The 26,098-nt window shown below is 40.3% G+C and overlaps 1 protein-coding gene and 1 long non-coding RNA gene across 5 annotated transcripts in view; one reads left to right on the forward strand and one right to left on the reverse strand.

Annotated features, from left to right (window-relative positions):
- Positions 1-26,098, reverse strand: part of TTK (TTK protein kinase) — a 32,118-nt gene that overhangs the window by 4,518 nt on the left and 1,502 nt on the right. For 3 of the 4 annotated variants that reach the window (XM_082216971.1, XM_082216972.1, XM_082216974.1), the window contains exons 2-19: positions 19,220-19,363; positions 18,061-18,286; positions 17,342-17,448; positions 17,023-17,166; positions 16,249-16,345; positions 16,093-16,159; positions 15,907-16,004; positions 14,343-14,424; positions 11,733-11,856; positions 10,719-10,891; positions 9,129-9,298; positions 7,871-7,979; positions 7,122-7,214; positions 6,694-6,851; positions 6,453-6,601; positions 5,049-5,173; positions 3,546-3,626; positions 130-306 (exon numbers count right to left, since the gene is read on the reverse strand). In XM_082216971.1, coding sequence (XP_082073097.1) covers positions 130-306; positions 3,546-3,626; positions 5,049-5,173; positions 6,453-6,601; positions 6,694-6,851; positions 7,122-7,214; positions 7,871-7,979; positions 9,129-9,298; positions 10,719-10,891; positions 11,733-11,856; positions 14,343-14,424; positions 15,907-16,004; positions 16,093-16,159; positions 16,249-16,345; positions 17,023-17,166; positions 17,342-17,448; positions 18,061-18,286; positions 19,220-19,363 — 2,324 coding nt within the window. Of the gene's footprint in view, positions 1-129; positions 307-3,545; positions 3,627-5,048; positions 5,174-6,452; positions 6,602-6,693; positions 6,852-7,121; positions 7,215-7,870; positions 7,980-9,128; positions 9,299-10,718; positions 10,892-11,732; positions 11,857-14,342; positions 14,425-15,906; positions 16,005-16,092; positions 16,160-16,248; positions 16,346-17,022; positions 17,167-17,341; positions 17,449-18,060; positions 18,287-19,219; positions 19,364-21,651; positions 22,019-26,098 lie in introns of those variants that run through there. The other variant, XM_082216973.1, reaches the window with a different exon arrangement.
- LOC309529174 lies at positions 314-1,686 on the forward strand. Its single transcript, XR_014218109.1, has 2 exons — positions 314-901; positions 1,396-1,686. It is a non-coding gene; the product is annotated as an uncharacterized lncRNA (long non-coding RNA).

Below are 26,098 nucleotides of genomic sequence, written 5' to 3' on the forward strand. Positions count from 1 at the left end.
CAAGCCCAGATGTAGTTCCCTGCCCCCCCCCCCCGCCCCAACCACAAATGATAAAGTCAGGAACTGTTTGATATATACATTAAGAATGCTAAACAAAATTATATTGTACAAATTTACACAGGTGGGTACCTTTAAGACATCCTGGAGGTCTTTTTCTGCAATATCAGGGAATGCTATTTCATGACTAGGATCAATTATGGCATGAAGTTTTGCAATCTGATTTGTTATGTGCTGAAATGGAGTTCTTCCATAGGTCATACAGTATAAAATGCAGCCCAATGACCAAACATCATTTTTTGGACTGATCTAAAAACAAAGGCAAGGATGGATGAATGGATGATAGATAGATAGATAGATAGATAGATAGATAGATAGATAGATGATTGATGGATGCTCCTCACACAATTAACACAATGACTTTGAAGCTATTGCTATTGCCATTTCATTAACCTACGTGGTGCAACTGAATAAGCAATCAATTACAAAACCTGGTGCAACAGCATAACAATTAAGCAATAAAGGAGAGCGTCTATATTTCAAAATCTGATCAATGACACACCTTTGCGTCGATGCATATTGCCAAAAGTAGGGTGTTAATTGTCAGGAAAAGTAATTTGCACACAGTTAAAACCACAGAGAGCAATCTACACTATCAGTTTTGTAATCTAAAAGAATGGAAACATTGCTTCAAAGGCAGACCATTTAAAACGATGAATAATATTGCTCATAAAAAGAAACTGATGCCCTGGTAAGGGACCAACAGAAAGTGGAATACAGTGATAAAGATTCTCTCATACTACCTCGCACTGACTGAAACATGAACCTGTTACACTGGAATGTCTGCTTTTTAACTCAACATGAGTAGGTGAGTTTCAGAAGAAGAGGAGGAATATAGACCAGTGTTTCCCAACCTTTTTTGGGCAAAGGCACACTTGTTTGATGAAAAAAATCTCGAGGCACACCACCATTACAGCCCCGTGACGTCAGCGCGCAGCGTCACGCCGGGAGGGACGCATGAAAGTGTAAGTTTCAATTTTTTCCCCTCCCCCTTGCCGGGGAACCTCCAAGCTTTGGGGGTGGGGGGGGAGGAGGCAGCAAAGCGAGGCAGGAAGGAGAGTGCGGCTTGGCTGGGTGAGCTTTGGCAGGGGCAGGGAATGAGAGCCGCGAGGCGGGCGCTGCGGACGGAGGCGCTGCCCGCCGAGCTCGCAGGCAGCCAGGCAGGCAGACGGCGAGAGCCCCGCGCTGGGCGGCCTCTCTTCGCCGCCGCCGCCCCACCTCTCGCCGCCCGACTCGCCCGCCTCCCTCCAGGCAACATCTCGCGGCACACCAGGCAACATCTCGCGGCACACTAGTGTGCCGCGGAACAGTGGTTGGGAAACACTGATATAGACAAAGGGAGCCTCAGTTTTGTGTATATTTAACATGCTGGCACGGGAGTCAGCTTATAGAAGAAAATGAACATAGGCAACTTAATGTAGGGCAATTTTACTCTGTTCACTTAAGCCCACAAGTCTTTGGCTGAAACAATTTTGCAAAAGAGTAAAATAAATTGCTCCCCACCTCATACGTGATGGGAATGATAATACTTTATGGGGCTGCTTAACAAATTACATAGAAAATGCATGTAAAAACCTTGCGGTGTTTTTTGCTCTTCTGTTGGCTAACATCACCGTTACACAAGGTTTTTTTAAAAATAACTTCAATACAGACCAGTGAGTTTAATCATTTTAAAAGTAGTGTAAACATTTGTGGCGTTCGAATGGAGCCCCCGGTTGTCTCACCGACTATTCTCAAGTTAACAATGAAGAGTGTAGTTTATTGCAGACACAAATAAACTTTAAATGCATTCAAAACACTGTTACCTTTTACCCTCTTAGTCTTATATTATCCTGTCTCTAACTCTTCTACCTCCCCTCACACAAGAACTGTACAAACTGTCTATTTCCATCTGTCTGCCAACTGCTTTCCCAACTACTGCTTCTTCCCAACCAACCAACTAACAACTAACTAAACTTTGGGCGAAGCCCTTTTTATTAAACAGGCAGGCTCCGCCTCTGGCTTTTCTATTGGTCTACCTATTAACTCTTTCTCTCTCCCTATACAGGTATTTCCAAAAGAACGGGCAAATGCCACAACATTAAAGGCCTAAGAAATAAGGTTTGGTTGTGCTTGAAGGAAGGCTGCTGAGGCCATAAAGCAGGCATCCCCAAACTCGGCCCTCCAGATGTTACTGGACTACAATTCCCATTTGTTAGAGGGGGGCTTTCTTCTGGTGGAAGATGACAGAAACAACGACACCACGAGGCCGGTGTAAAACCAAATCAAATAAAGGTTTTATTACAAAACAACAAACATTGTGGGTGTTTTCTCACTGCAGGCAAAGTTCAAACTGCAAATTTTCCTCCTTTTGTAGTTATGACCAGCTGTACCCAATCTGCCCAAAGCTCACAGAAACAATTCTTAAAGGTACAAACATCTTTACTGTTTCTTTGCAGAATGACTCCCAACACCATCATGACTAGCTAACAGGACCAGTGGTCAGGGATGATAGGAATTGTAGTCCAAAAATATCTGGAGGGCCGAGTTTGGGGATGCCTGCCATAGAGGATCTTGGCTGTGAGTCCTGGGAGAGCTGCTCCCTGCCTTGCAGGCCTTTTTTCACCTGGCCTGGGAGGCGGAGCCCTGACTCACTCCAGCTACAAAAGCTGAACAGACTCTTGGGCTGGCGTGTTGTTTGGGGGTTTTGTTGGGGGGCATTGTTGCTGTTCCTGTTTGTACCGTTATTTTAGATCTTGTGATTTTTGCAAAAATTGTTATTTATTGTTTATTATTACTTCCGTTATGCGGGAGTCATTTTTTTTATGTTGTAAGCCACCTTGAGCATGGTTTAAACTGTGGAAAGGAAACACACACCAAAAATTATGTACATATATATAGATATGTAGGAATGTCTTCCTGACCTCTGCGGAATTTTTGCTGGCTGTATAGGGTCAAAATACTGCAATGTTGGACAGAAACCAAGCTGTTTTCTTTATGCTTTTAAAATCAGAGACAACCCTTCCCCAAAGTTCACTCTCCCATGTGGTTGCCTAAGGTGCTAGTTTCACATTTGAGCTCTTCCTCTCACAAATTTTCATTAGGAAGCATCCAGCACCAGTATAAGGGTCCTTGCTTCTCCACGCAGTAAGCCGCCTCCATCTGATGCCCCTCCCCTCAATCCTACTGCAGCCTCTTGCCCCACATCTCAGTCATTCCCCAAGGATCCCCTGATTGCCAGCCACCCAAGAAGTACATAAAGCTGCAGTGTCTTTATGCTGGGACTGGATATAATCCATTATGAAGCTCTTATTAAACCCAGGATCAATTCTATTTCAACTTCTGCTACCGTCCCACCGCACTGCCCATACAAGCCTTTTTATAACTGCTTTATTCACATCACTGCATACAAAAACCCCCCCAATGATTTTGTCCTGGGTTTGTGGAGATTTAGAAAGTAAGATCCAAACCAAAGCATTTCCCTCCTTCAACCACAGGGTATTTTTTACCTTTGACCTTGGTTTTCCATTTTCACCACAGGAAGACATGTCTTTAATTACCTCTGGTGGCATGTAGTTAACTGTGCCAACCTAGTAACAATTAAAAATATAATCATGTGATTAATTGATAGTTTAAAATTAGAATCTCATGTTTTGTTAGAAAGATTGCTCTAAAAAGGGCCCTGAAAAACAATGCTCACAAACCATTTTTTTAATTAATCCTCTTGAAATCCTGCTATAGTTTGTTAGAAACTTTAGAACAGGAAAAACAAGCTTGTCTAGGAAACTTCACAAAGCTCTTAACATAATGTTGAAGGCAACTGTATCTCAGAGAAATTTTATAGCCAATTTTGAAAATTCCTCAGTAATTCTAATCCAACACTGAATGATTCAGACAATGTCTACATTAACTTTTTTTTAAAAAAAAATTGTACTCAAAATGATTTTGTCACTCTATATGCCCAATTCTCCACCCCAATAAAGCCACCAGCAACTTTTGTCAGGTTTGGTGAATCAGTTTCAAGCAACAGAGCTACAGTAATTAAGAGAGTGCTCTGTGGGATTGTGAACCTCCTCTCCACAGCTCTGCCCTTTCAGAGAAAATTCCTCCTGTTGCCTTAACTGAAGTGAAGAAATATAGCCACATTTATGTTAACCATGGTTAAGGCAAATCAGATTCTGTGCGTAACCAGGATTTGAGGATGGTTAAGAACCTTGGTAAAATAGGAACCATAGCTAATGTCCGAACCAAAGTATCCATTGACTGTTGTTAAATTGGACAGGAGAGAAGGAGGAAATCATAGGGCCCACTCCCTACCTCTTAAAATTAGTCAAGAGATTGGGTCTGCTACGTACATATTGATACTAAGTGAACTGGATTAGGCTTAACTATTTTCTAACTCTAAAAAACCCACAAAACAGGATTTCTCTGTGAAATTTTATGCTGTTTCACCCTTTATGAATACTCTTCTCAGACCCATCTGAAGTGGGATATGCCCTGCATGTATAGACTGCTATACATCTCTGTTGGATGCCGGCGCCCAACATATAACCTACACCTTGCAACATTTCCGCAGCAACCGGGCATAATTCAGGCTGCAACTCCATGCCATAGCACACATGCTTTCCATGCAATAGACTCCAGGTTCAATCCCTGGCGTCTCCAGGTAGGGCTGGAAAAGATGGTCTGAAACCCCAAAAGATGCTGTTGTCAGTGTAGACAATATTGAGCTAGGTGGACCAAAGAGCCGACTCTGTATAAGGCAGCTTCCAATGAACTTTTGTGCAATATCCCTTCTCTCTTTCATCTGGGGTAGTCGTGCCTCCTGTAATCCACACTCTGGGAAACCATGCACCATGACTATGTCTAGACCCGCAACCTGCCTAAAACAGGCAAACACAAATCAAGACCCACAAAACTCCTCACATTATTCCTGATGTCCCCTCATTGTGAAAACAGACATTCGTACTGTTTCATAATAGGGTAACACAAGGATGTCCCAACAGTCTCACCTGTGAATCTTTAAAAATGCTTGTCACATCTGGCTGCATTTGATTTGCAATGCCAAAATCTATTAGTTTTAGCATTCCATCCACTAGCAGAAAGTTTGCTGGTTTCAGATCACTATGAACAATACCTGCAAATTAAAATTTGTTCAGTTAGTACAAATTAAAAATATGTGCATTTACTCTGTTCTCTCACACCCATTCTACAAACCTTCTTGGCCCAACACACAAGGATGGGAGGAAAAGCCAGGTCCTTTTGTAGCTATGATAACAGACCTCGGAGACTGCGATTTGGCTGTGACATTCACCCTCCTCTAAGAAATCTATTTACTTTCACAGAGGGAACAGGTTTTTATCTAACCTTCATCATTGCACAACAAAGCAAAACAAAAGCAAAACAAAACCCCTGTGGAAACATATTCCAAGATTAGAACTAGTTCCAGTTAATTTACAAAACAAGACACTACTTTTTCCCAGAATATAATTAAATGTTATAATTAAAATGCTCCATTCAACTGCTGCTACTAGCCTGGTTCGCACTGAACATTAAACCATAACAAAAGTTCAATTTCATGTAATACAAATAGTTAACTTGCATGAATTCTGGTATACACTGCTACGTACATCTGCCCATTACTCCTTCCTGACTTTGCTGTGCTCAGGAGGAAACCAACCACAAGCATAAACTTGGTTTCTGCTTGTGGTTTGTATGGAAAGAAATCACAAGTACTGGTTCACACATGGTTGACTTCCTCCTGGTGTGTTTAAGTCTGCTCCTGACTTGGGCATCAGCTCCCTCAACAGCAACCTGGCCGGGGACAGGAGGTGCCAACCCATCGAGATCCCCACAACCCAGCCCAGATGTCCAATCCTAAGCTAACTTCAAACCAGTTACTGAAGCTGGCTTGTTTAAACTAGCCGCAGTTAAGATTAGCCTCAATTCCAGGCCAGAATGACACAGCAAACTGTGGTTATTTGAAAGTGAATGAGGAAACTTCTGAATTTCTCCTACTTGCACAGAAGGTGAAGAATGGGGAGCATAAATGCCTTGCGGTGGCTCATTCACAGCATACAAGACTATTTGTTGCAGTGATAGTGATATAGATAACTAGATGGCGCTTTAAAAAGTAAGAAAGTATTATAGTTATATAAACAGTTAAGGCAATGCAAATAAATAGCCAGATAGCCTATGTCCCTCTCTGTTAGATTTCCAAGAGGCAGATTTAATTTATTTATATACCGCTTGATTGTAGAAAAAAAACCCTCAAAGCAGTTTATGAATGCATAAAAAGATAGTAATCTAAAGCATTATTTGACTAGTAATTCATTGGTAGCCATTCCTGTGAACAGCAAGTGTTGAAAGGTTCAGTAGAAGTCTTCAAATACATAGAAATAAGCTTTTATAGATACCATGTGTGTGGATTGTATGGACAGCTTCCAACATATTTTCCCAAAAGCTCTTCCGCTCCCATGGGTTAATTTTTTTCTTTTTAAGCCAAGTATTAAGATCAATGTTTCCACATTCCATCAACATGTAGATACTCTTCTTGCTAATTTCACTAAAACAAGTTATGAAAATGAAGTCATATATGGGAAATGACACTTGGGAGGTGTTTTTAATTAAGCTGGGTTTGTAAAAACATTTACTCACTAGTCATACAGTCGGATAATCTTATCGCAATGTTGCTGAAGTTTATTTAAGTGTGCAATCTCATTTTTATAGCTTTCTAAAGTTTGTTCCTCTGCCTCTTCTAAATTGACATATTTGATAGCATAAAGCTGCTTCTTTTCATCAAGTACTTGAAACACCTGGGGGAAAAAGGAATACAAACCACCAGTTTTGCTTATTTTTAAGTGCATTACCAAATGTTAATTACACCAAGGTCAGGGACCTTCTTGAACTTACCCTGTAATAGGGAAGCTACCTATTACAAGCACAATACAAAAAGAATGGTGTTGCTTAAGAGAGATGGGGGCAGGGGAAGCAATGACATGGTATGTTATGTCAGTGATTATTTTTAAACCACCTTCCGCAAGCAACAGTTATCAATGAACTAAAACTTGCATTTAAAACCTCACCTTGCTTGATCCTCCCCTGCCGATTTGTTTCAACACAGTGTACCATTTTCCTTTAATACTGATGCAATCATTTTTAGGTAAAGGAGTTGAAATCTGAATTTAAAAAAATACACATCAAAAGCAACATGTTAGATATTTACAGTCATATCTCGGGTTACAGACACTTCAGGTTGCGTTTTTTCAGGCTACGGACCGCTGAAACCCAGAAGTACCGGAACGGGTTACTTCTGGGTTTTGGCAGTTGCGCATGCGCAGAAGCACTAAATCGCAACCCGTGCATGCGCAGACGCGCTGCTGTGGGTTGCGAACGTGCATCCCATACGGATCACGTTTGCAACCCGAGCGTCCACCGTATTTAATATTCTAGCTTACTAGTATGTTCAGGTATTTCTTGTGGGACTGACATAAAATTGTCAACACGTTGCAGATTACAAGCACAGCTTAAAGAGCATAGCATCAAAACTGTTAGCCCAGAAACAAAACAGAAATTTGTTACATATTTAATACAAGACAACCATGTTATGAAACATTAAATGTACATTCTTTCTTTCTTAAATTTATATCCCACCATCCCTCTCAAAGGAGTTCAGGACAGCAAACAACAAGTGATAAAAGCAATAAAAATTTCTAACTGCTTGCTTGTCCGTAAGAATGGGTTGCACCCACTATGGATCAGTTTCCTTCATTATCTCATAATGCACTTTCAGAGTCATTTATTTTAGAAAGGTTACCGGTAATCCAGTACGCACTTGGAATGGAGTTGAGGGAGTACAAGCTTGCAAACAGGAAAGCTGGTTGTATGGTGTGGTGTCCTTACTCAGGTGAAGAAAATTATTCGTTACGACTGGAGTACTGAAACTGTCAAAGGCATTTGAGCATTACAATCCTTGCACAAGCAGCAATACACTCCCCACCCCCACCCCGCAATCAACCATGTATTTAACCAGTAGCTTAATTTTTTATCCAAGTCACAATGTTTGAAGTTGAATGTAATGTTTAAAGCTGGCTCAAAAACATCTCCAAAAAACTGCCCAAACATCTCCAAAAAATATTAAATTTAATCTTAATTTGAAGCGCATGTACTTCTAGTAAGAGGTTATCGATACAAAGATGACACCCAGCTCAATCCTTCTCTTCCCCTGACTTGGAAGAGGAGGTTGAGGTGTTAAGATGAGTGCTTGGATGTTGGCCAATAAATTGATGCTGAAAAAAACAAGGAGTCATGTGTCCCAAGTTCTCAAGTGCAGGAGAAGGGCAGATGGCCTGTTCCAGATGTCACTGCAAGGCTCGGGTGGCCTCATTGGCAAGGAGTCACTTTTCCAGACACAGCTGGTCTGCCAACTACAGCCCCTTTCGGGCAGAAATTACTGAACCACTGTACTCCACCATGCTCTGGTAACTTCCAAACTGGATTCTTGCAATATGCTGTGTGCAGCTGGCCTTGAAGACAACTCAGAAACTTCAACTGATCCAAAACACAGCAGCCAGTTTACTAGCTGGGGTTCCCTTTAGATCTCATATAACCCCTACTATTTTAAAACAACTGCATTGGTTGCCAATGGGCCCAATTCAAGGAGCTCATGTTAATGTTTAAGGCCCTAAATGACTTAGGCCCCAAATATCTGGAAGGCCAACTCCTTCTGTGCAGACCCTCGTGGGTGGTTAGATTGGCACTGTGATTGGAATTTGTTTTAAATTGTTTTTAATGCATTTTAAATTGTTGTGACTCGCAGCCATTTAGGGTAAAGGGTGGACAATAAATCAAACTACTGTTACTACTACTGCTTCATTTTTACGCCATGCAGAATTATTGATGAGGGATGTTATTTCAAGTTCAGGCACTCTATAAATGCTTTACCCAGCACTGAAGATGCACACTTCTATTTAGTACATATAACCACTAGCTTGCTTAAACAGCACAAAAGCAAATTCCATCAAAATTTAAAATAGAATTGAAAAAATAAACCACCACACACACACACACACACACACACACACACACATTACCAGGCCATGTAATCTCGCAGTGTGTTGTTGCTAGCTACTGGGCCAACAAGTGACTGGCTGTTTATCTTTGATGCAGTCTCTGGCGGTGAAAGTTTTCGAAAAATTGGCTCTGGTGGTGAAAATCTTTTAGAAACTTGAAAAGCTGGCTGTTCAGCACTTGAGTTTTTTCCCTATAAAATGGAGGAAATGTCATCAGTTCTCAAGTAAGCATACATCATATAAAATCCACATACTAGTGAGTGCTTGCTAAATAAAATTTAAGTGGAAATCAAAGGTGAATTTTTTTTTTCTTTTTTAAATTTACTGAAGATTTTTTTAGACAGATTCTTAAAATACATGCAATACCAACAAAATAACATTCACTGTGTTTATTCACTGTTTGAATCAACAAAGAAAAGAAACTTCCGACTCTACCCATTGTACTAATTTACAATTAAACTATTATTTAAACAGTTGTGTGAAGTTGTTTTTCGTTAATGTAACTATCTAACAAATACTTTATATTGCATGGCTCATTCAGTATCTGACAGAAAGCATTTATTATCGCAGTACCCTTTGAGATATTCCTTAATTACTGACCATTCCTTATTTACTTCTTGTGTTGAATTTCCTCTCACTGCCCCCATTCTCCTTGCTAATTGTAAGTACTCTATTAGTTTTGCTTGCCATTCGAACTACGAGGGGATGGTTTTGCTTTTCCATTTTCTTGCAATGAAAATCCTTGTCTATGGCCATGCTACCCTGAACACGCCCAATCTCATCTGATCTCGGAACCTAAGTAGGGTCAGGCCTGGTTAGTACTTGGATGGGAGCCCCTCAAAGGTGCAATTTCACTTGATCTTTGAACTGCACACATTTCTGGAATTCAAAGCTCTGCTTATCCATTGAATATTATGGTTTGTACTAGCATTTGCATGCGATGTGTCATGCATATCTAAACACTAGGCAAGCACCAAGTACTTTTAGGAGGTTTTGATAGTAAGCCTGTGCACACAATACCATATTCAAAGCAATTCTAGCTTGCTAGAGATGGGAATACTGGGATTTAAATTATAGGCCTATATCACATATGTCTTGAAGACTACTGCTTTACTGGTTAGCTGCACTACCAATACAAATTTTATATTTGTATTTCAAAGATGCCTCTTTGCTAGTGCCATCTTTGAATGCCGCTGACTAAAAACAAGATTTAATTTACAGCTGTGAACGGCTTCCTGGCAATGAGAGACTGAATGAACATGATATACCACTAAAGTATTACACTAAGGATTGTATCCAGTGAAGTTGATCATGGAAGGCCTTCCACTTTTGCAATGAAAATCCTTCCTCCCCATGTGCTCCCAAAATCTGTTCTGGGGTTTCCAACCACCTGGAACAGATTTCATGGGGTGCAGGGGAACAAGAGAGGGAGCAGAAGTTCCAATGTACAAGAGCACATTTCTTTATACAACTTTTATCCTACTCAAAAAGGGATTTCAGGGTGGCTAAAGTATCACTGCAAACAAGGCAAGGTGGACTTTTTACATTTCAGTACTAATGACAATGAAGACAACATAACAAAAAATCACTTATATAAGTCAATAAAATTACCTCCAAGTTTGTTTTGTGCATTGCTTCAAGATTAAACCACTTATTTGCAGATGCACGACAATTTAATCTTAACTCTTTCTTTTCATCATTTTCAAGAGGAACAGAGGGGTGCTGTAGTCTTTCTAGGCAGCTTGGTTCTGTGGTACTTGGCTCCTTATGGTGCTCCTCAGTTTCTAAAACAATAGTTCCAGTTATCCAAAAGAACTTGGTGGCGTTTACAGCAAGATATTCAGAAAAGGAAGAGGTTGGACTACACAAGGAGCACAAAAAAGTTACCATGAATAGACTAAAAGTGCTGTTAAGCCTTACTGAATTTATACATGTGGTGGGCTGGGAGAAAGGAGTAGCGGGTGGTAGGAGCTATAGTCATCCTTAGGGGAAGGGGAGATGCACTGGGCAAACTGAACTTCTGCAGTGGCCTCAAGTTACAATGGAGACAGAGGATCTAAAATACAGTGGTGCCCCGCAAGACAAATGCCTCACAAGACGAAAAAATCGCTAGACGAAAGGGGTTTGCGGGTTTTGAGCTGCTTCGCAAGACAAATTTCCCTATGGGCTTGCTTTGCAAGATGAAAACGTCTTGCAAGTTTGTTTCCTTTTTCTTAACACCTTTAATACAGTTGCGACTTGACTTCGAGGAGCAACTCATAGAACGCGGTGTGGTAGCCTTTTTGAGGTTTTTGGTGATTTTTGAAGCTTTTCCAAAACTTTTTCGACACCGTGCTTCGCAAGACGAAAAATTCGTGAGACGAAAAAACTCGAGGAACGAATTAATTTCGTCTTGCGAGGCACCACTGTATGGGACTCTAGGGCAAGCAACAAAAACTACATTCAGAGGGTAATGCTTTGGAGGGGGAAAAGGTAGCCTCTTTTCATTTTCTTTTCTAATTTTCAGCTAAGCCAACTATGCTCTGGCTACTTTAATCAAGTGCAGAATGAACAATCCACAAATGCCAAAGTTAAAAATCTACCGAGATACCCACGTCAGTCCAATCCCACAGAGTTAAAACAAACCTTTTTGTTTACCAGCATAAGTAGAACCATATTTATTCTTTAAGGTTGGAGCTGAATTGGTAGCTACTTCTGAGTTCTCATCATCTGGTGGCTGCAATTCCATTAACCATCTGCTTGGTAAAGGCTTAAAAAAGAAGAAGAGTTTTTTTATAACAAAGCCAAGAAAAAAGATAGCCACACACTCAGCTGACTCCATGGTTTAATATAGAATTAAAACTGAAGGATCCTAGCCTGCTTATTCTCCTGCACAATCTTGATGGTGGTGGTGATGATGATAGTAATAATTATTATTTTATTATTTATACCCCACCCATCTGGTTGGGTTTCCCCAGCCACTCAGGGCGGCTTACAGCACATATAAAAATTGTAATACATCAGACACTAAAAATTTTCCCAATACAGGACATCTGCCTTCAGATGTCTTCTAAACGTCAGATTGTTGTTTTATTATTTATATCCAGCCACTCTGGGTGGCTTTGTTGAGTTCTTGGGAAGTGAACTATAACTTGACTGCAATAACAAGACAGACACTAGAAACAGCTTTTACAGTTTTATCTTCTATTGGAGCAAACTCTGAAATTTGTGTCTTATAATCTTCAACTGCTTGCATCCTGACAAAATGCATCCTTATCTTCAAAACTGAAAGATGAGAAATGACACTGATAATATCTGCATATGGGAGAACTCTTGAGATTTGTGTCAGTAAATCTGTGCAAATGCCTTGGTTTGATGCTTCTGCATATTTAGTCAGCAAACTGGCCAATTTGAATGGCAACATGATCTCCAGTTCAGAACAGTTTCCCCAACCTTGCTTCATTTCTTTCCTGTCACATAAAATGGCACAAGCTGCTTTGAGAAGCAGCTCATCAGTTCTAGAACATCAGCGCACCAATTCTATGGGCTGCCACCCACTTAAGGTTTGGTTTAGTGTAGAAGCTAAGAATGGATATCCTCGATTGAAATCTCACCTCAGTCATGAACTCACAAAGAGACAGGTGGGCAAACTTCAAGCTTGTGGGAACTACTTTATTTTTAAACTAGAACCCCATGGTTGATAGGTCCAAGGTGCAAAAAAGTGGCAAAAGAGGTGGGAGGAGTTAGATGCAAAATAATAATAGTTAAGGGAGTGAATCTACGGATCTACTGCAACTCATAAGTTAGAAATTCTAACAACTCTAAACTGTCCAGCAAAGCTTCACAAAGACTTGTTCAAAGATGAACAGGCAAGGAATACCAAGACATGCCACCAACCATGGCAGAGAACTCTTTCCTACTTGCTGCTGACCAACTATTGAGAGTCAGAAAGCCTTGCCAATAAAGCAGAGATCCAGATCTGCTTTCTGCCTGCTCCTGCCGACATTTAGGCTAGCTAATTTGGCTGTTTTCATCTACAATATGGGGATAAGTTTATCAATGTTTGTATTTTGTAAGGGTAATAAAAAAGGAGTGCTTTGAACACTTAAAAAGTAGTATTAACATTAAGCTGTGACTTCCTTTTGTTAACAGCCATTCATATTGTGAACATTTCCATAGGCCCAATCTGATTTGTTTGAATAACATTTTAAATGATAACTGAAAGGTGTTGCTAAGAACAATTTGTTTATGTTTAATATTAAAAGTGCCTCCTCTAAGGGCCCAAAGAGAAAGGTTCTAAACCACAAACTTTTCAAACTACTGCACATAAATAGCAACATCTACATAAAGTGACTCGTTTCATTGTTACCTTAACGCACAAATGACACTCAAGCATGCATTGCTTAGTCCAGAGCTTTCCAAACTGTGTGTTGTGACACGTTAGTGTGTCAGCAGCAGTGTGCAGTTGTGTCATGCAAACTCTCCCCATGCTCCTCCAGGAGCTGGAAAGGGGTTAATTTAACTTCCGGCTTGCTAGTAAGATTGAATTACTGTGTCGTGAAACGATGCATGTCTAAAAAGTGTGTCACCAACAAGAAAAGTTTGGAAACTCTGGCTTAGTCCCTTGGGGAGGGGGGGGAGAGAAATGAATAAGGAGCTTCCCAAATTGCATGTTGTAACTTCACTGGGATTTTAAAATGGGAAAGGTGGTCATGGAGTCTTGAATGAGGTCAGAAGGAGAAAGAATGATTGCATGCTCCTACTCCCATATCCTCCCGCTCACATGCAAATTTTTCCCCAGCTAGTTTAAGCCATGTCAGGAGGAAGAACATGATTTTCATGGCCTGCTCCTGCACTCTTGGTTCCATGGATTGTGAGCAGTGGAAGCTTAAGGAAGTTTGCAGATGAAATGATTCAATGGCAGGTGGGATTACCAAATTCATTTTTCCTGGAACACCAAGTCCTTTTTGCCCTTTCTTTCATATTGATTGATTGTCACGCACACAAGTTAAATGAGAGTATGTTGCGCACTTAGTGTATGTCTGAAAGAGGCAAGGAGGGAAACCACCCTCAGTAGCAGCAGTGAGTAGTTTGCTTACTTTGTATTTCCACATTTAATACCAAGGTAATCTGTTTTTTTATCATGGTGCTACTAAACTCCTACTTTGTCTACACATTCTGAGCCTGTTTCTGCAACCCCCCACTTGCAATCTTATCAACCATGACCATTAACTTGAGTAAGAACATTCAAATTACCTTCAAGTCTCCTGGTATATCGCTTCCATTAGGTTTTGACTCACACAGTGGCAACTGGCTCAAATTGCTGTCAGATATTTTCCTAATTTTTTAAACAAAACATTAATTGTCTGTTAACACTAAGCCCGCACAAGTTGATCTGCATTTGTCCAGGAAAGTACAAATACCCAACTCTGCTCAGGTATAAGCACAGAAAACAATTGCATAGCATCATGTTAAAATTAGAAGACTGGCATTTATGCATTACAGAATCCCTTGCAGTAAATGTTGCCATTATTAAGAACAAACCCAAATGGCGTACGACAAATCAGAAGACCCCAGTAGGGATGTAAAAGCAAAGCTTGTGAAACTCTAATGATTTGAAATGTGGGAGAAAGAGCATCTGTCAGGCTAAACATAAACTTACGGTAGATAATAAATGTTCAGAACTAAACCTCTCAAATTCACAGAGACAGACACAGTGCAGTCTCAGCAACTAGCACTAGCTGTCCCATGCATGCATCAACCACGTTACAGGTAGCTGCTTGCAGTTTTAAATATTTTCTACATTTTATTTAAAGCTGCTGCTATTGGTTGGTCAACAAAGGAGCTTGGAACCCCATTATTAACCATCAGCTCCAGGATGCCCCTTTACACTATGGTTACCAGATGTTTTTCAATGAATCCGGGGACACTTTTCAACTTCAATGGATTTTGTCAGGCGACTGATTTATAAATCCGGGGACTGTCCCCAGGAAACGAGGATGTCTGGTAACCTTACTTTACACCTGCCCTTCAGAGAGGATGCAAATATGTGGTTTTTAGCTGATGTTGGCAGTAGAGTCCTATTAAGCAGTAGCTGCAAGAGCTACCAACTCTTCTCTGCAGAAAAGTGAGGTGGGAAAAATGCTTCCCATCCTAACCAGCTCAGCTTATTTCATACTTTGGAGCTTGGAAGGGGATAAGGAACTCTACCAAGACAATCCATGCCCCACCTGTGCAGTTCAGAATTGGGAGGAATAATTTTCACTGCTGACACTCAGAGCTTTAGCCTTCTTAAACGCATCTATTGCTTGCCACTAAGAAGAAAGCCACAAAGCAATTCAAAACCAAGTAAAACAATTAAAATTATAAAAATTGCATAACTACTGGAGTACAATTAAATTAGTGCTGCTAAAAATCCTGGGAAAACAAAAATGTCTTTTGCCCAGCCCCCAAATGATGACAGCTAGTGCTAGGCAAAGAGCATTCCATAAATCAGAGTTGTTTACTATGTTTACTATGGGGAACATAACAGTTGAAAATCTGTATATGGACTATTTGTTTTCTTGAGTAGACTAATAAATAACTTAATAAAACCGTCATCCTTCCTTTTGGCTGGATGTTGGGCGTGCATAGATCAGTGCATACTGGCCACTATTCTCAATGGAAATCTCTGGTGTACATCCTATATAATGATACATCTACCCCTCCATTCCCTTTTGCAGTGAGCCACAAGTTCACGCACCAGAATAATGGACTGTGCTTTATATCTTTGTTCAATCAACAGATACTTAAGTGTTTGTGAGTTTAAAAGGGACTGTACCTGTTTGCAATACTAGCTGCACATGGAATATCCATCCCCACAGAGTCATCCTCATCATCACTTACTAATCTGAAAGGAACTCTTCCAAACGGACGCATCTAAAAACGGAAATGGAAGTGGAAGTAGAACTCAACTCAATTGCAAAAAATCAAGTACAAGAATACACAAACGTTTAAACAGGCCTACCTTGTTAGACTTATTTAATTGCTTCAATGGTTTGCGTTCACTTTCCTGAGGAGAATACTTTTTCTCCCTGAAAAAAAGAGTTGGACAGTTCTAATTGTACCACAGCACTTGGAAATAAAATAAAAAGAATTCCACACAATATTTGGATTTACTTACCCATGGTAAGAACTATGAGTACTGGCAGAAATCTCATTAGAATCAACATTTATTTTCCTATTCGGGAAGTTTCCAGCTTCATTATGAGAGTTTAGAGCTGTAAACATATAATTTATTAAGAGAAAAAATTAAACATTTTAGTTGTTTAAATACCAAAAGTTGGGTATTTGATTTACAACATGGAGAACAATGCAGGCTTTATATACCTTTTAACCACACTGTAGTGATCTTTAAGGAGTTTATTTTCCCAATACAACAAGGATTAGATTGAATACAACACTTGAATGAATGTCTATGTTATATTGATCATGACTCCAAACTTAACATAGAAAGATTATATTCTCCCACCTTCTATCTTGAACTGGTTGGAAAAGCGAAGGACTGATGGTGGCTTGACTCTTGGATTCAAGTGTGAAAGGTAAGAAATATGGCACACGGGAGGGAGGAAACAGGATATATGGAGATAGGGCAGGAAAGTGGGAAGCCAGGCTCATGGGAGGAGGAGCCTTTTAATTTCAACAAAATGGGCCAGATTCAGCTAAATCAAGTAAACCAGATTCAACTAAATTTGCAGGACACAGCACACCAAGTTCCACGAGTGCAAAGGGGCTTTCCCTCCTTTCCTCCCCCAAGCCCCCTCCCATCGGCTCGGGGGGGGAGGGGCTAGCAGAACACTAAGCATGCAATAGCAGAAGAGGGGAGAACTGCTTGGGCTGATATACGATCACCTTAGTGCAACAGTCAATTTCACCCTATAGTCTGCTTCAGACTCACCTGTCAAATTCTCTTTGTCTTCAACCGAAAGTAGCTGCTTTCTTTGTAAACTTAAGTTTCTTACAGCAATTTCCAACATTTCTACTGGAAGTGCTCCAACCTCTGCAGCTTTTTCAAGCAGCTGTTTAGCTTTTTTCAGATTTCCTAATTTAAAAAATACGAAATAATGAACTTTGTGCTAAAATGGGGTGTGTGTGGGTATGACTTTAAAAAATAAATAACAGTTATTAGCATTTTACAACCATTATCCAGGATAGGAAATGTGGTCAGTAACAAAGCTTAGCCATGCCAAATTTTGAGTAAATCTGTATCCACATACCTTGAGAGAGTTCAAATTGTGCAAAAGCCACATGAACAAAAGAAAATTTACTGCAGGTTAGTCTGGCAAGATGAAACTGATCACGTGCCTCTTCTGGGTCTCCAGTGCTGCAAAGAAACAATGGTTTGAAGCAAGTGTTTCAATCATTCACCTCACACATGCATGCAAATGATATTTGTTTACTGGGAAAGGGTGATGCCACCTAAATTTTGCAGTGCTTACAAATTAGCTCAAAGAAAATTAAATTGTTTTCAACCAGAGGTTAGTATGCATCACAATACATACTGTACAGCAAACGAGGTAGCCTGCAAATCATCTGTACTCACTCTTTCCAGTCAAAAATCCCATCCTGGATGCACTCTTCCTTGCAGAATTTAGACAGAGGTAGTCCTATACCATAGTCTTGGATATTGACATAGGTCACAAAATCAAACCAGACGGAAATAAACTTCTGTTCTACATTGAACTCTGGGTACTTCTAATTAAAATGTTAACTTTTCCACTGATACACTATCCCATGCCTTTCTGTGCCATATCAGCTCCAGCAATATCTCCCCAATCCTTGCAATCATGAGTCATACAGTGGTCAATAAATGTCCAACTAGCTCCCTATTGTAAGCAACAGAATCATCTTCTATACAAAGATTAAGGAGTTGTAGTTGCAGTGAGGGTAAAAGACAAATGTTGAAACTTTCTGTTTGCCAGATATGAATACTTACGCATTCAGTTCTGCAAATCTAACCAAGATGCGAGCATAGCTTTCATTCTGATGGTATTTTTCTGCAGACAATGATGCAACTGCTTGCCTGTAACAACCAATCAGTCTATTTAACAAGCTGATGTCAGCCTGAGGAGTGCACTTAGCCTCCAGTTTAAGCAAATGATTTAACCAATCTTCAGGATTATTTGCAGTCATCATAATCTGATTAACTGTTCCAGAGTTATCTAAAAAAAACCCAAGAGAAAAGCATTGTTAAGATTTTTGTTATAAAGAACAAGATGCAGTATTGTCTACAAACAGCTAAAGGAACCATTAAAACAACACACGTTTTAGTTTCTTTTTGTTCCAACATTTTGATTCATCACTCTAGGAATAGCCAGGCTACTACCTTCTGACCTAGAATGGGAAAACCTACCTTTTGTTTTGAAAGGCACCACAGCAAGCAACAAACAACAACAACAACAGAAATTATACAACACCAAAATGTCAGTTGTGTTCCACTTGCCAAAAGTGTTCTTATTTTCCACATGCCATGGCACAAGCCATCCAGTGGCATGGACTTGAAGTGGCTTCACAGAACTGAGTTGCAAGAAGGATTTAAGAAGGGTGCTAGCAAACCAAATGAAACAAACAATTATCCAAGTCTTAAAAAGCACCAAGCTTCTCTGCAAATATGATCACTAGAGACACAAAAATTCTGATAAAATAATCTCAGCAAAACAGAACAATGGAAACCCCTTTGAAGTCTGCGCAGAAGGGGAAATACTCTTAAAATTGGAGCATTTCTCCCACATCAGAAAAAGAAGTGTATTCAAAGTGCTGAGGGATCCACTTTGAGTTCAAACTGTTTCCTCAGGAAAGAAATAAAAATGCTCCTTTTTAAAAAAGAAGCTCCTCATCCCCCCCCCCAAATTGCCAAGTCGCTTCTGAAGCACTTCTCAAATACCCAGCAACTAGCTAATTGTTAAGCATTTAGGAAGCAACTTGCAAGAAGCAAGTTGCAAGTTGTGTGGTCAGCGTGCCCCAAGCAGCAATCACAGAGCTTCCAAAGTGGTTTGTGTAGCATTTCAGAAACATCTGGTTGTCAGACACTTTGGAAGAGCTGCATAAAGGGCTTTGAAAGCACTACCAATCAGCAGTCACAAAATACTACATACCTGTTGTATCCACTGATGCCTTGGTGATGTTAAGCTCAGCTGTAGTATTGTCGTCATTTTTATATTTGCTTTTCAGGTCTTGAACCCTACTCATAATAGAAGCAACAAACATACCATTTTCACTTAAATCTTCTTCCTGCATTTCTAGAAAAAGAAAAGTCAGTGTTGAATACAAAAGGTAACAAATGTTACCTAATGCTATTTATATTGCTGTAGTGTCTTCTTACAATCAAATAGCATATAATTTTTGTTAAATAATTTTTTCAATGAAAGAGTAATACAGTAAATCCACAATTTATGCAAGTGTTATATTCTGGGATTGCGCCTAAAGACAAAATTGTGTATAGTCAAAACACATTGGGTTCAACTATGCCCCTCTTTTCTTCCCACCTCTCTTATCCCCCAACCTTATACTGTATACAATATTAAGTCTCACATCAAATATAACTGATCTGTAAAATGGACTTTATGGTCTGAAAATAGAGACAATGTATGTACTTTTACACCTTTAAATTGGTGTAAAGCAAGCTGGTGTAGAGCCAGTGTAAAGTTACATGAGATCCAAATCCCACTTAGCAGCATACAGTGGTACCTCAGGTTACATATGCTTCAGGTTACAGACTCCGCTAACCCAGAAATAGTGCTTCAGGTTAAGAACTTTGCTTCAGGATGAGAACAGAAATCGGGCTCCGGCGGCACGGCAGCAGAAGGAGGCCCCATTAGCTAAAGTTAACTGTTCAGGTTAAGAACAGTTTCAGGTTAAGTACGGACCTCTGGAACGAATTAAGTACTTAACCTGAGGTACCACTGTATATGCTACTGTTCTACCTAAGACTGGGAGAGGGAAAACAAGTATTTAAACTAGTGTTTTATGCTGGGTTGCTAAGCCACATCAGGTTCAGCTGAGCATGTTACACCCACATATATTTAGCTGAGCTGGGATTGGGAACATAATGCCAAATAAGCCAGAAATCAACTGAGTGAGCCAGAGGCCCACTGCATCTCGGTGGATCTTGCCATGCCACGCAATTGCTCTCTCAAGTTTCTACCCTAATCATATACATTTAGGGGGGAAATCAAGTGACTCAATAGGACTTACTTTGAAGTAAATGCATTAGATTATGGGGGGGGGGACCCATTAAGTAACTTGATGGGCAAGAACAGGTATTTGCCCTTTCCCTAGCTTAAAAAAAGCCAAAATCCTGTATATTCCCACAAAGCCAGTCAAGCAACTCTTCTGAAGATGTGACACAATCACACATACATGTATGTGCCCGTTTGCTGTCAGTAATCTACTTGTGATATAGCAAGATGCAAACAGAGATTGCAACAGCTACAACCTGTTGAAATAGTGAAAGGCCACCCTAGAGAGTTGCCACATTTGTCCCACCCCAATCCACCCTTAAACTATTCCCATCTATACCTCTGGGGTGAAGCAAGTATTATACAATTTCCGTATGTATTCAGGTGGAAGACAAGGGAATCACATTTGAAATAATTTCTGTACAGTACTTCTATTAGCAAACCTTTGCAATATTTTGCTAAAAATCTTAAATTCTCTTCTTGCCAACAACCCTAGAGATTTATTTCAATTAAACAAAACACGGGGTCAAATTCAATGTCATTTGCACAGAAGGACTTGCCCGTCTTCGCTTCTCCAGCCTCCTGCACCCTCCCCAAATCTGTTATAGAGGGTACCACAACCCTTTGGAGATATTGGGGTTATGCAGCAGGGCAGATTGTTTCCATTGCACGAATGGAAGTCCATTTCACTCACACAGAAACATCACTGGATACAACCCAGTGTTTTTTTCTGGGGGGACACAGGGATATGCATACCCCTAAACATTTTGTGAATCTAAAGTTTGGCCACATTGAGGGGCAGTATTTCAATATTAGTAGGCAAATGAGAGTACCCCTAAACATTTTTTAAAAAGAAAAAAAGCACTGATACAATCCATAATCATTCAAGCATATTAATCATTTTCTCATTTTTCTCTAGATTGGAAATTCAACAGAATGGAATTGGCTTCTCTCGTCAACAATGGGTTTTCATTCCTGAATGAGCTATCACTACCATCATGGGGTACTTAATCTGCCACAAGCACCATGTATCTACAACCCAAAATAGCTCTGGCTCCTCCACCTTTTATTCTCCCATGCAACAACCTTGTGTTTTATTTTCTTGCAAGTATAACTGTCTTTAGACTGCTATGATTGGTATGCTTTCGAGACCTGCCATGATGCTCAACCCACTCTTGAAGCTCTCAGCTGGATGTCATCTTTTCAATCAATTATCCTGCAGTCCTACGCAGTGAAAACCTACTGCAGCCTGGGATAGCCACCCCCGTTCTTTGTTCCCCTGCCAAACAGGTGTCCAAGAATAGCCTGAGAACACCTTGCTTTATCTGCCACTGAGGATGCTCCCTCACCTTCTCAGTGCCTATCAGCAAACCAGGGGTAGGTAACAAGCCTTTCTCTCGTCTCGACTTTCCTTCCCTTTTCTTTCACTCATTATATCAGTCTCTCCCCCTCGATGATTCCCTCTGCTTCAGAGAAAGCTTCACCTCTAGTCTCATTGCAAATGTTTGCTTTACTTAATAAACACTTGCTTCCTCAAGTCTCAGCTCAGTTTCTGGAGCTTCCCGGAAAGCTTACAGGGATGCTGCCTATTTAGATCAAAGTTATTGCCAATTTGTCACAAAGGGAGCCAGTTCTACTAAATGGATTGTGAGTCTGTTGAGGCAGCTCTACTAGATAAGATAGTGGCCTCTTCTCCAGAAGGAATAGAGCAGTAACCTGCAGAAGGAAGAGACCAGATTAATTCCTCAATGACCACTGTAGTAGCGGGAAACTCACAAAATGTGAAACCAGGTTCAGAGAGGTTCAGTAGACCCATGCAGTGTTTCTCCTTACACCGCTGGTTAAGACCATAGTGCTCCAGGGCAAAAGGTTATTTTTCCTACAGAATTAAGTGATATTTTATTGAAACCTGCTCCTATTGTGGGTTTTTAATTGTGAGAAATGAAAGTTTATATAGCATTACCTTTTTGTCTTTAAATTGCTGTTCTCTATACAGCCTGCAAATGTAGAATTTGTTCAACAAATGTAAATTGTAAATATTTAAGTTGTTTTTCCTGTTTGCAAACAAAGTACTTTCTATTGGGACCAAAACATCAAATTGTTTCTTCAATTAAACCTTGGTTATCAGGAAACAAAACTTCTAAAGTGCAAGATTTTACAACGAAAGGGTGTAAACAGGTTTGGATCACATTTTAGTGGCAAAGTAGGCCAAGAACTGTTTAGCTCCTTAACATAAGCAAAATAACTGAGTTTCTATATTACGCCCTGAGGGCAGCTGGGAATCAATTTCATCTGAGGCGTACCTGTGAACTGTGGCAAGACTCATCCTTAAGGGCAGGTGGTATCCGCCTTGCAAATTTATATAAAAGGGAGTGTCAGAGGCACAGCTAGAGGCATTGCTTCATTCACAATATACCTTAGCACATCCTCCTTGAAGGTAACTTGTGAAAAACCTAAGAGGAGTTGTCTCTTGGTTTCCACATATTCAGAACTGAATGATACTCATCCCTGATAGGGAGGGACTTGGTGCAAAATGATAGAAATGTACTGTTGGTATTATTGCCTCCAGTGATTGATACTTAATCCTAATCAGTCTGATTTTCATTGTTAATCCTCTATTTAAATTGAAAAAATATATTACTATTATATTAGAAGAAGAGTTTGGATTTGATATCCCGCTTTATCATTACCCTCCTCTTTCTGCTATTCTTTTTTTTTTTGGCGGGGACAGGGAGAGAAATAATCTGGATGTAAGTACCAATTTTTTCTGTATATAAGACACCCCCAGGTATCAGACGACCCCTATTTTTTTAACCCAAAATTTAAAATTGATATTTTAAACATCAAACAGTACAACTTTGAGCATTTTCAGGGGAGGTCGCCCAAAGTTTAGGCTGCCATATTTCAAGAGTCTGCACTCAAACCTGAGCCTATATTGCCCGGACTACCCATGCCAGATCCCAAACCCAGGGCTGTCCACACCAGAGCCAGAGCCCAAACCCCTGTGCATTCACCATCTGTGTATACAACCCAAACATTTTGACTAAAATTGCAAAGGAATTGCAATCACAAACCAAACAGACCAAAAAGCAATAAAGTAAAATGGGCCTGTCAAGCAAAATGTTCAACCAGAACTGTAACCCACCAAGCTAAATGGAGCCCATTAAGTCTGTATGGCAGCCTGGCAGGTTTCACATCAGAGGCTGGAGGCTTAACTGAGATGCTGGTGGACTGCTTTTATCGTGTTGTGTCACAAACTAGAATGACTATCATAAGATGTGAAGAGTTAGGAGGTGAATGGGAACATTCTCAGAAGATTCAACGGCCAAAGGATGATGAGATCCAAGTTTCAACTCTGGGATTTAGCCAAGAAATTCTGCTGTTGTAGGCAATATCCAGAGTGCAAAAGAGTTTAACATGTTGGCCAATCAAGGACTATGCTTAATTGCATCCAGGGAGGGAAGGGAATCTAACACATTCAAATAAATAGCATCTTAACTGCATATTGAAGTGAAACAAATTGGAAATGCCAATAGTAAGTTCAAACATTCATTTTCTAACACAGATGCACACAAACCCGAAGAGCCATAAATCCTACATAATCTTGGGAGAATGATTTTAAATAATTATTTGAAATTAATCCTAAAGGAGCAAGATTACAGATAGCTAGTTTGAGACTTGCCCTTAATAGGTAAAGATTTCCCACGCTGTCACACAAGTAGAAGAGAATTAAGAAACAAGCACTGTTACACCAACACCAGACCCAATGCCCCAAGTCTCACTTATGTGGGGGTGAGAGAAATTGCAATTACAATATCACAAAGTTATACAACTTCTCCCACTGGCAATCAAGAATTTTACTTGGTTTATGCCACTGATTAAACCAGATAATTTTTTATTTACCAAACCACTCCCGCACCTTCAAATGATCCCAGTATCTTGAACAAATATAGACTTGCAAGAGTTTGTAAACATGTAACCTCGTAAGCATGTAATTATAAGGTATTAGCCACATTTGCTGCAACAAAAAAACAGCAATAAATAATCTTGTAGTATAAGCAGATATATTGTGGCATCGAGCTCCATGGACTAGTGCCCATTTTGACAGGTGTATGAAGTGCTTTCCTCAGTTGGCAAATGCATATTTCCATGGGTAGAGACTAGTAACCAGCTTACTCATATGTAAATGTGAATAGGTTTGGACTGCATAACAGCTATTTGTGAAGTTTTATTACCTATACTTTAAATTGCCCTGTGAACTTTTGAGGAATGGTGGTATATAAATGTGTGAACTTTTGAAGAATGGTGGTATATAAATTTAATAAATAATACCAGCCACCACAATTAGTTTGGTTTCATCTGTGCAATGCTACTATATTTTAGGATAGCAACACTACTCAAGCAACATCCTCAAAGCCTGTCAGTTGCATTTAGAGTGGAGCCTCGGATCCTTTGAACTCTTCTGACTATGAAGGCACTTATAATCTCTTCCTTCCTAGCCAACATTAAGTCCTGGTTTAAGGAGATGAATTCTTGTTTGATTTAAAAAATGCAGTGGCTCCAATTTGACCAAGAAAGAGTAGTTTATGGATCTCATGTTTTCATATCGTTGGGGGCAAAGGAGTTTGGTGATAGTGGAGAAATAGGCAAAGTGTTACTCCCTAATTAATTGTGGTTAGGGCTTTTTGTTTGCCCAGGTCTTAGTAATATACCATATTTTTCGCCCCATAGGACGCACCTAGTTTTTTTGGGGGGGAATAAAGGGGAAAAAATTATTTCCCCCCCAGAATCCCAAGCTTCCCCTGACCCCAGCCCCCAGAACAGGCTGCTATCCGCAAGCCGTGGGAGCCATGGCTAGCAGAGCGCTGCGCTAAGCCCGAAGCTTGGGGCGTGCTGAGCTCAGCGCGCCCCAAGCTTCTGGGTGCCGGCAAGGTCTCCGCTAGCTGTGGGGGAGCTGCGTCTCCCACGGCTAGCGGATAACTTCCTGAAGCCTGGAGAGCGAGAGGGGTCGGTGCGCACCGACCCCCCTCGCTCTCCAGGCTTCAGCGAAAGCCTGCACTCGCCCCATAGGATGCACACACATTTCCCCTTCATTTTTGGAGGGGGAAAAGTGCGTCCTATAGAGCGAAAAATACGGTAATTAACTTCCATGCTGACACTGCTACTTTGCATACATTGCTTTGTTGCCAGTATTTTTTATTGCTGGACTATATTGTTAGCAACAACATGCTACTAATGGAAGGGTGGGGCATATAAATCCTCTGATACAACATCGCATTTTAGAGATGTGACTTCAAGCTCAATTTTTAATTTCATCCAGGAAGACACGGATGAAAATAAACATCAAGTCCCCCGTCCCCAGCATGGGAATAAGACAAGGAAAAAACCCTATGTTTTATTTATTTAGTAGGGAAAAGGGCTGTAGCTCAGGAGATGAGTAACTAGATAACCTTTAGAAGACATCTCAAGGCAGTCCTGTATAGAGAAGCTTGTTGATGTTTAATGTTTTATTATGTTTTTATATATGTTGGAAGCCACCCAAAGTGTGTGGGGCAACCCAGTAAGATGGGCAGGGTGCAAAAAATATTATTATAATATTATTAAGCACATGCTTTGCATGCAAAAGGTCCCAGGTTCAATCCGCATCATTTCAAGATAAGGAGCTGCAAAAGCCTGCTGTGTGAAACCGTGGAAGACAATACTGAATTAAATGGGTCAGTAGTCTGGCTTCCTATGTTCCCAGCAGGTAGCTGGTAGCTTCCTATGTTCCCAGCAGGACCAGATTTATGGTAGGTT

Source organism: Podarcis vaucheri (genome assembly GCF_965113315.1).
Source record: "Podarcis vaucheri genome assembly, chromosome: 3".
Classification (NCBI taxonomy): Eukaryota; Metazoa; Chordata; class Lepidosauria; order Squamata; family Lacertidae; genus Podarcis; species Podarcis vaucheri.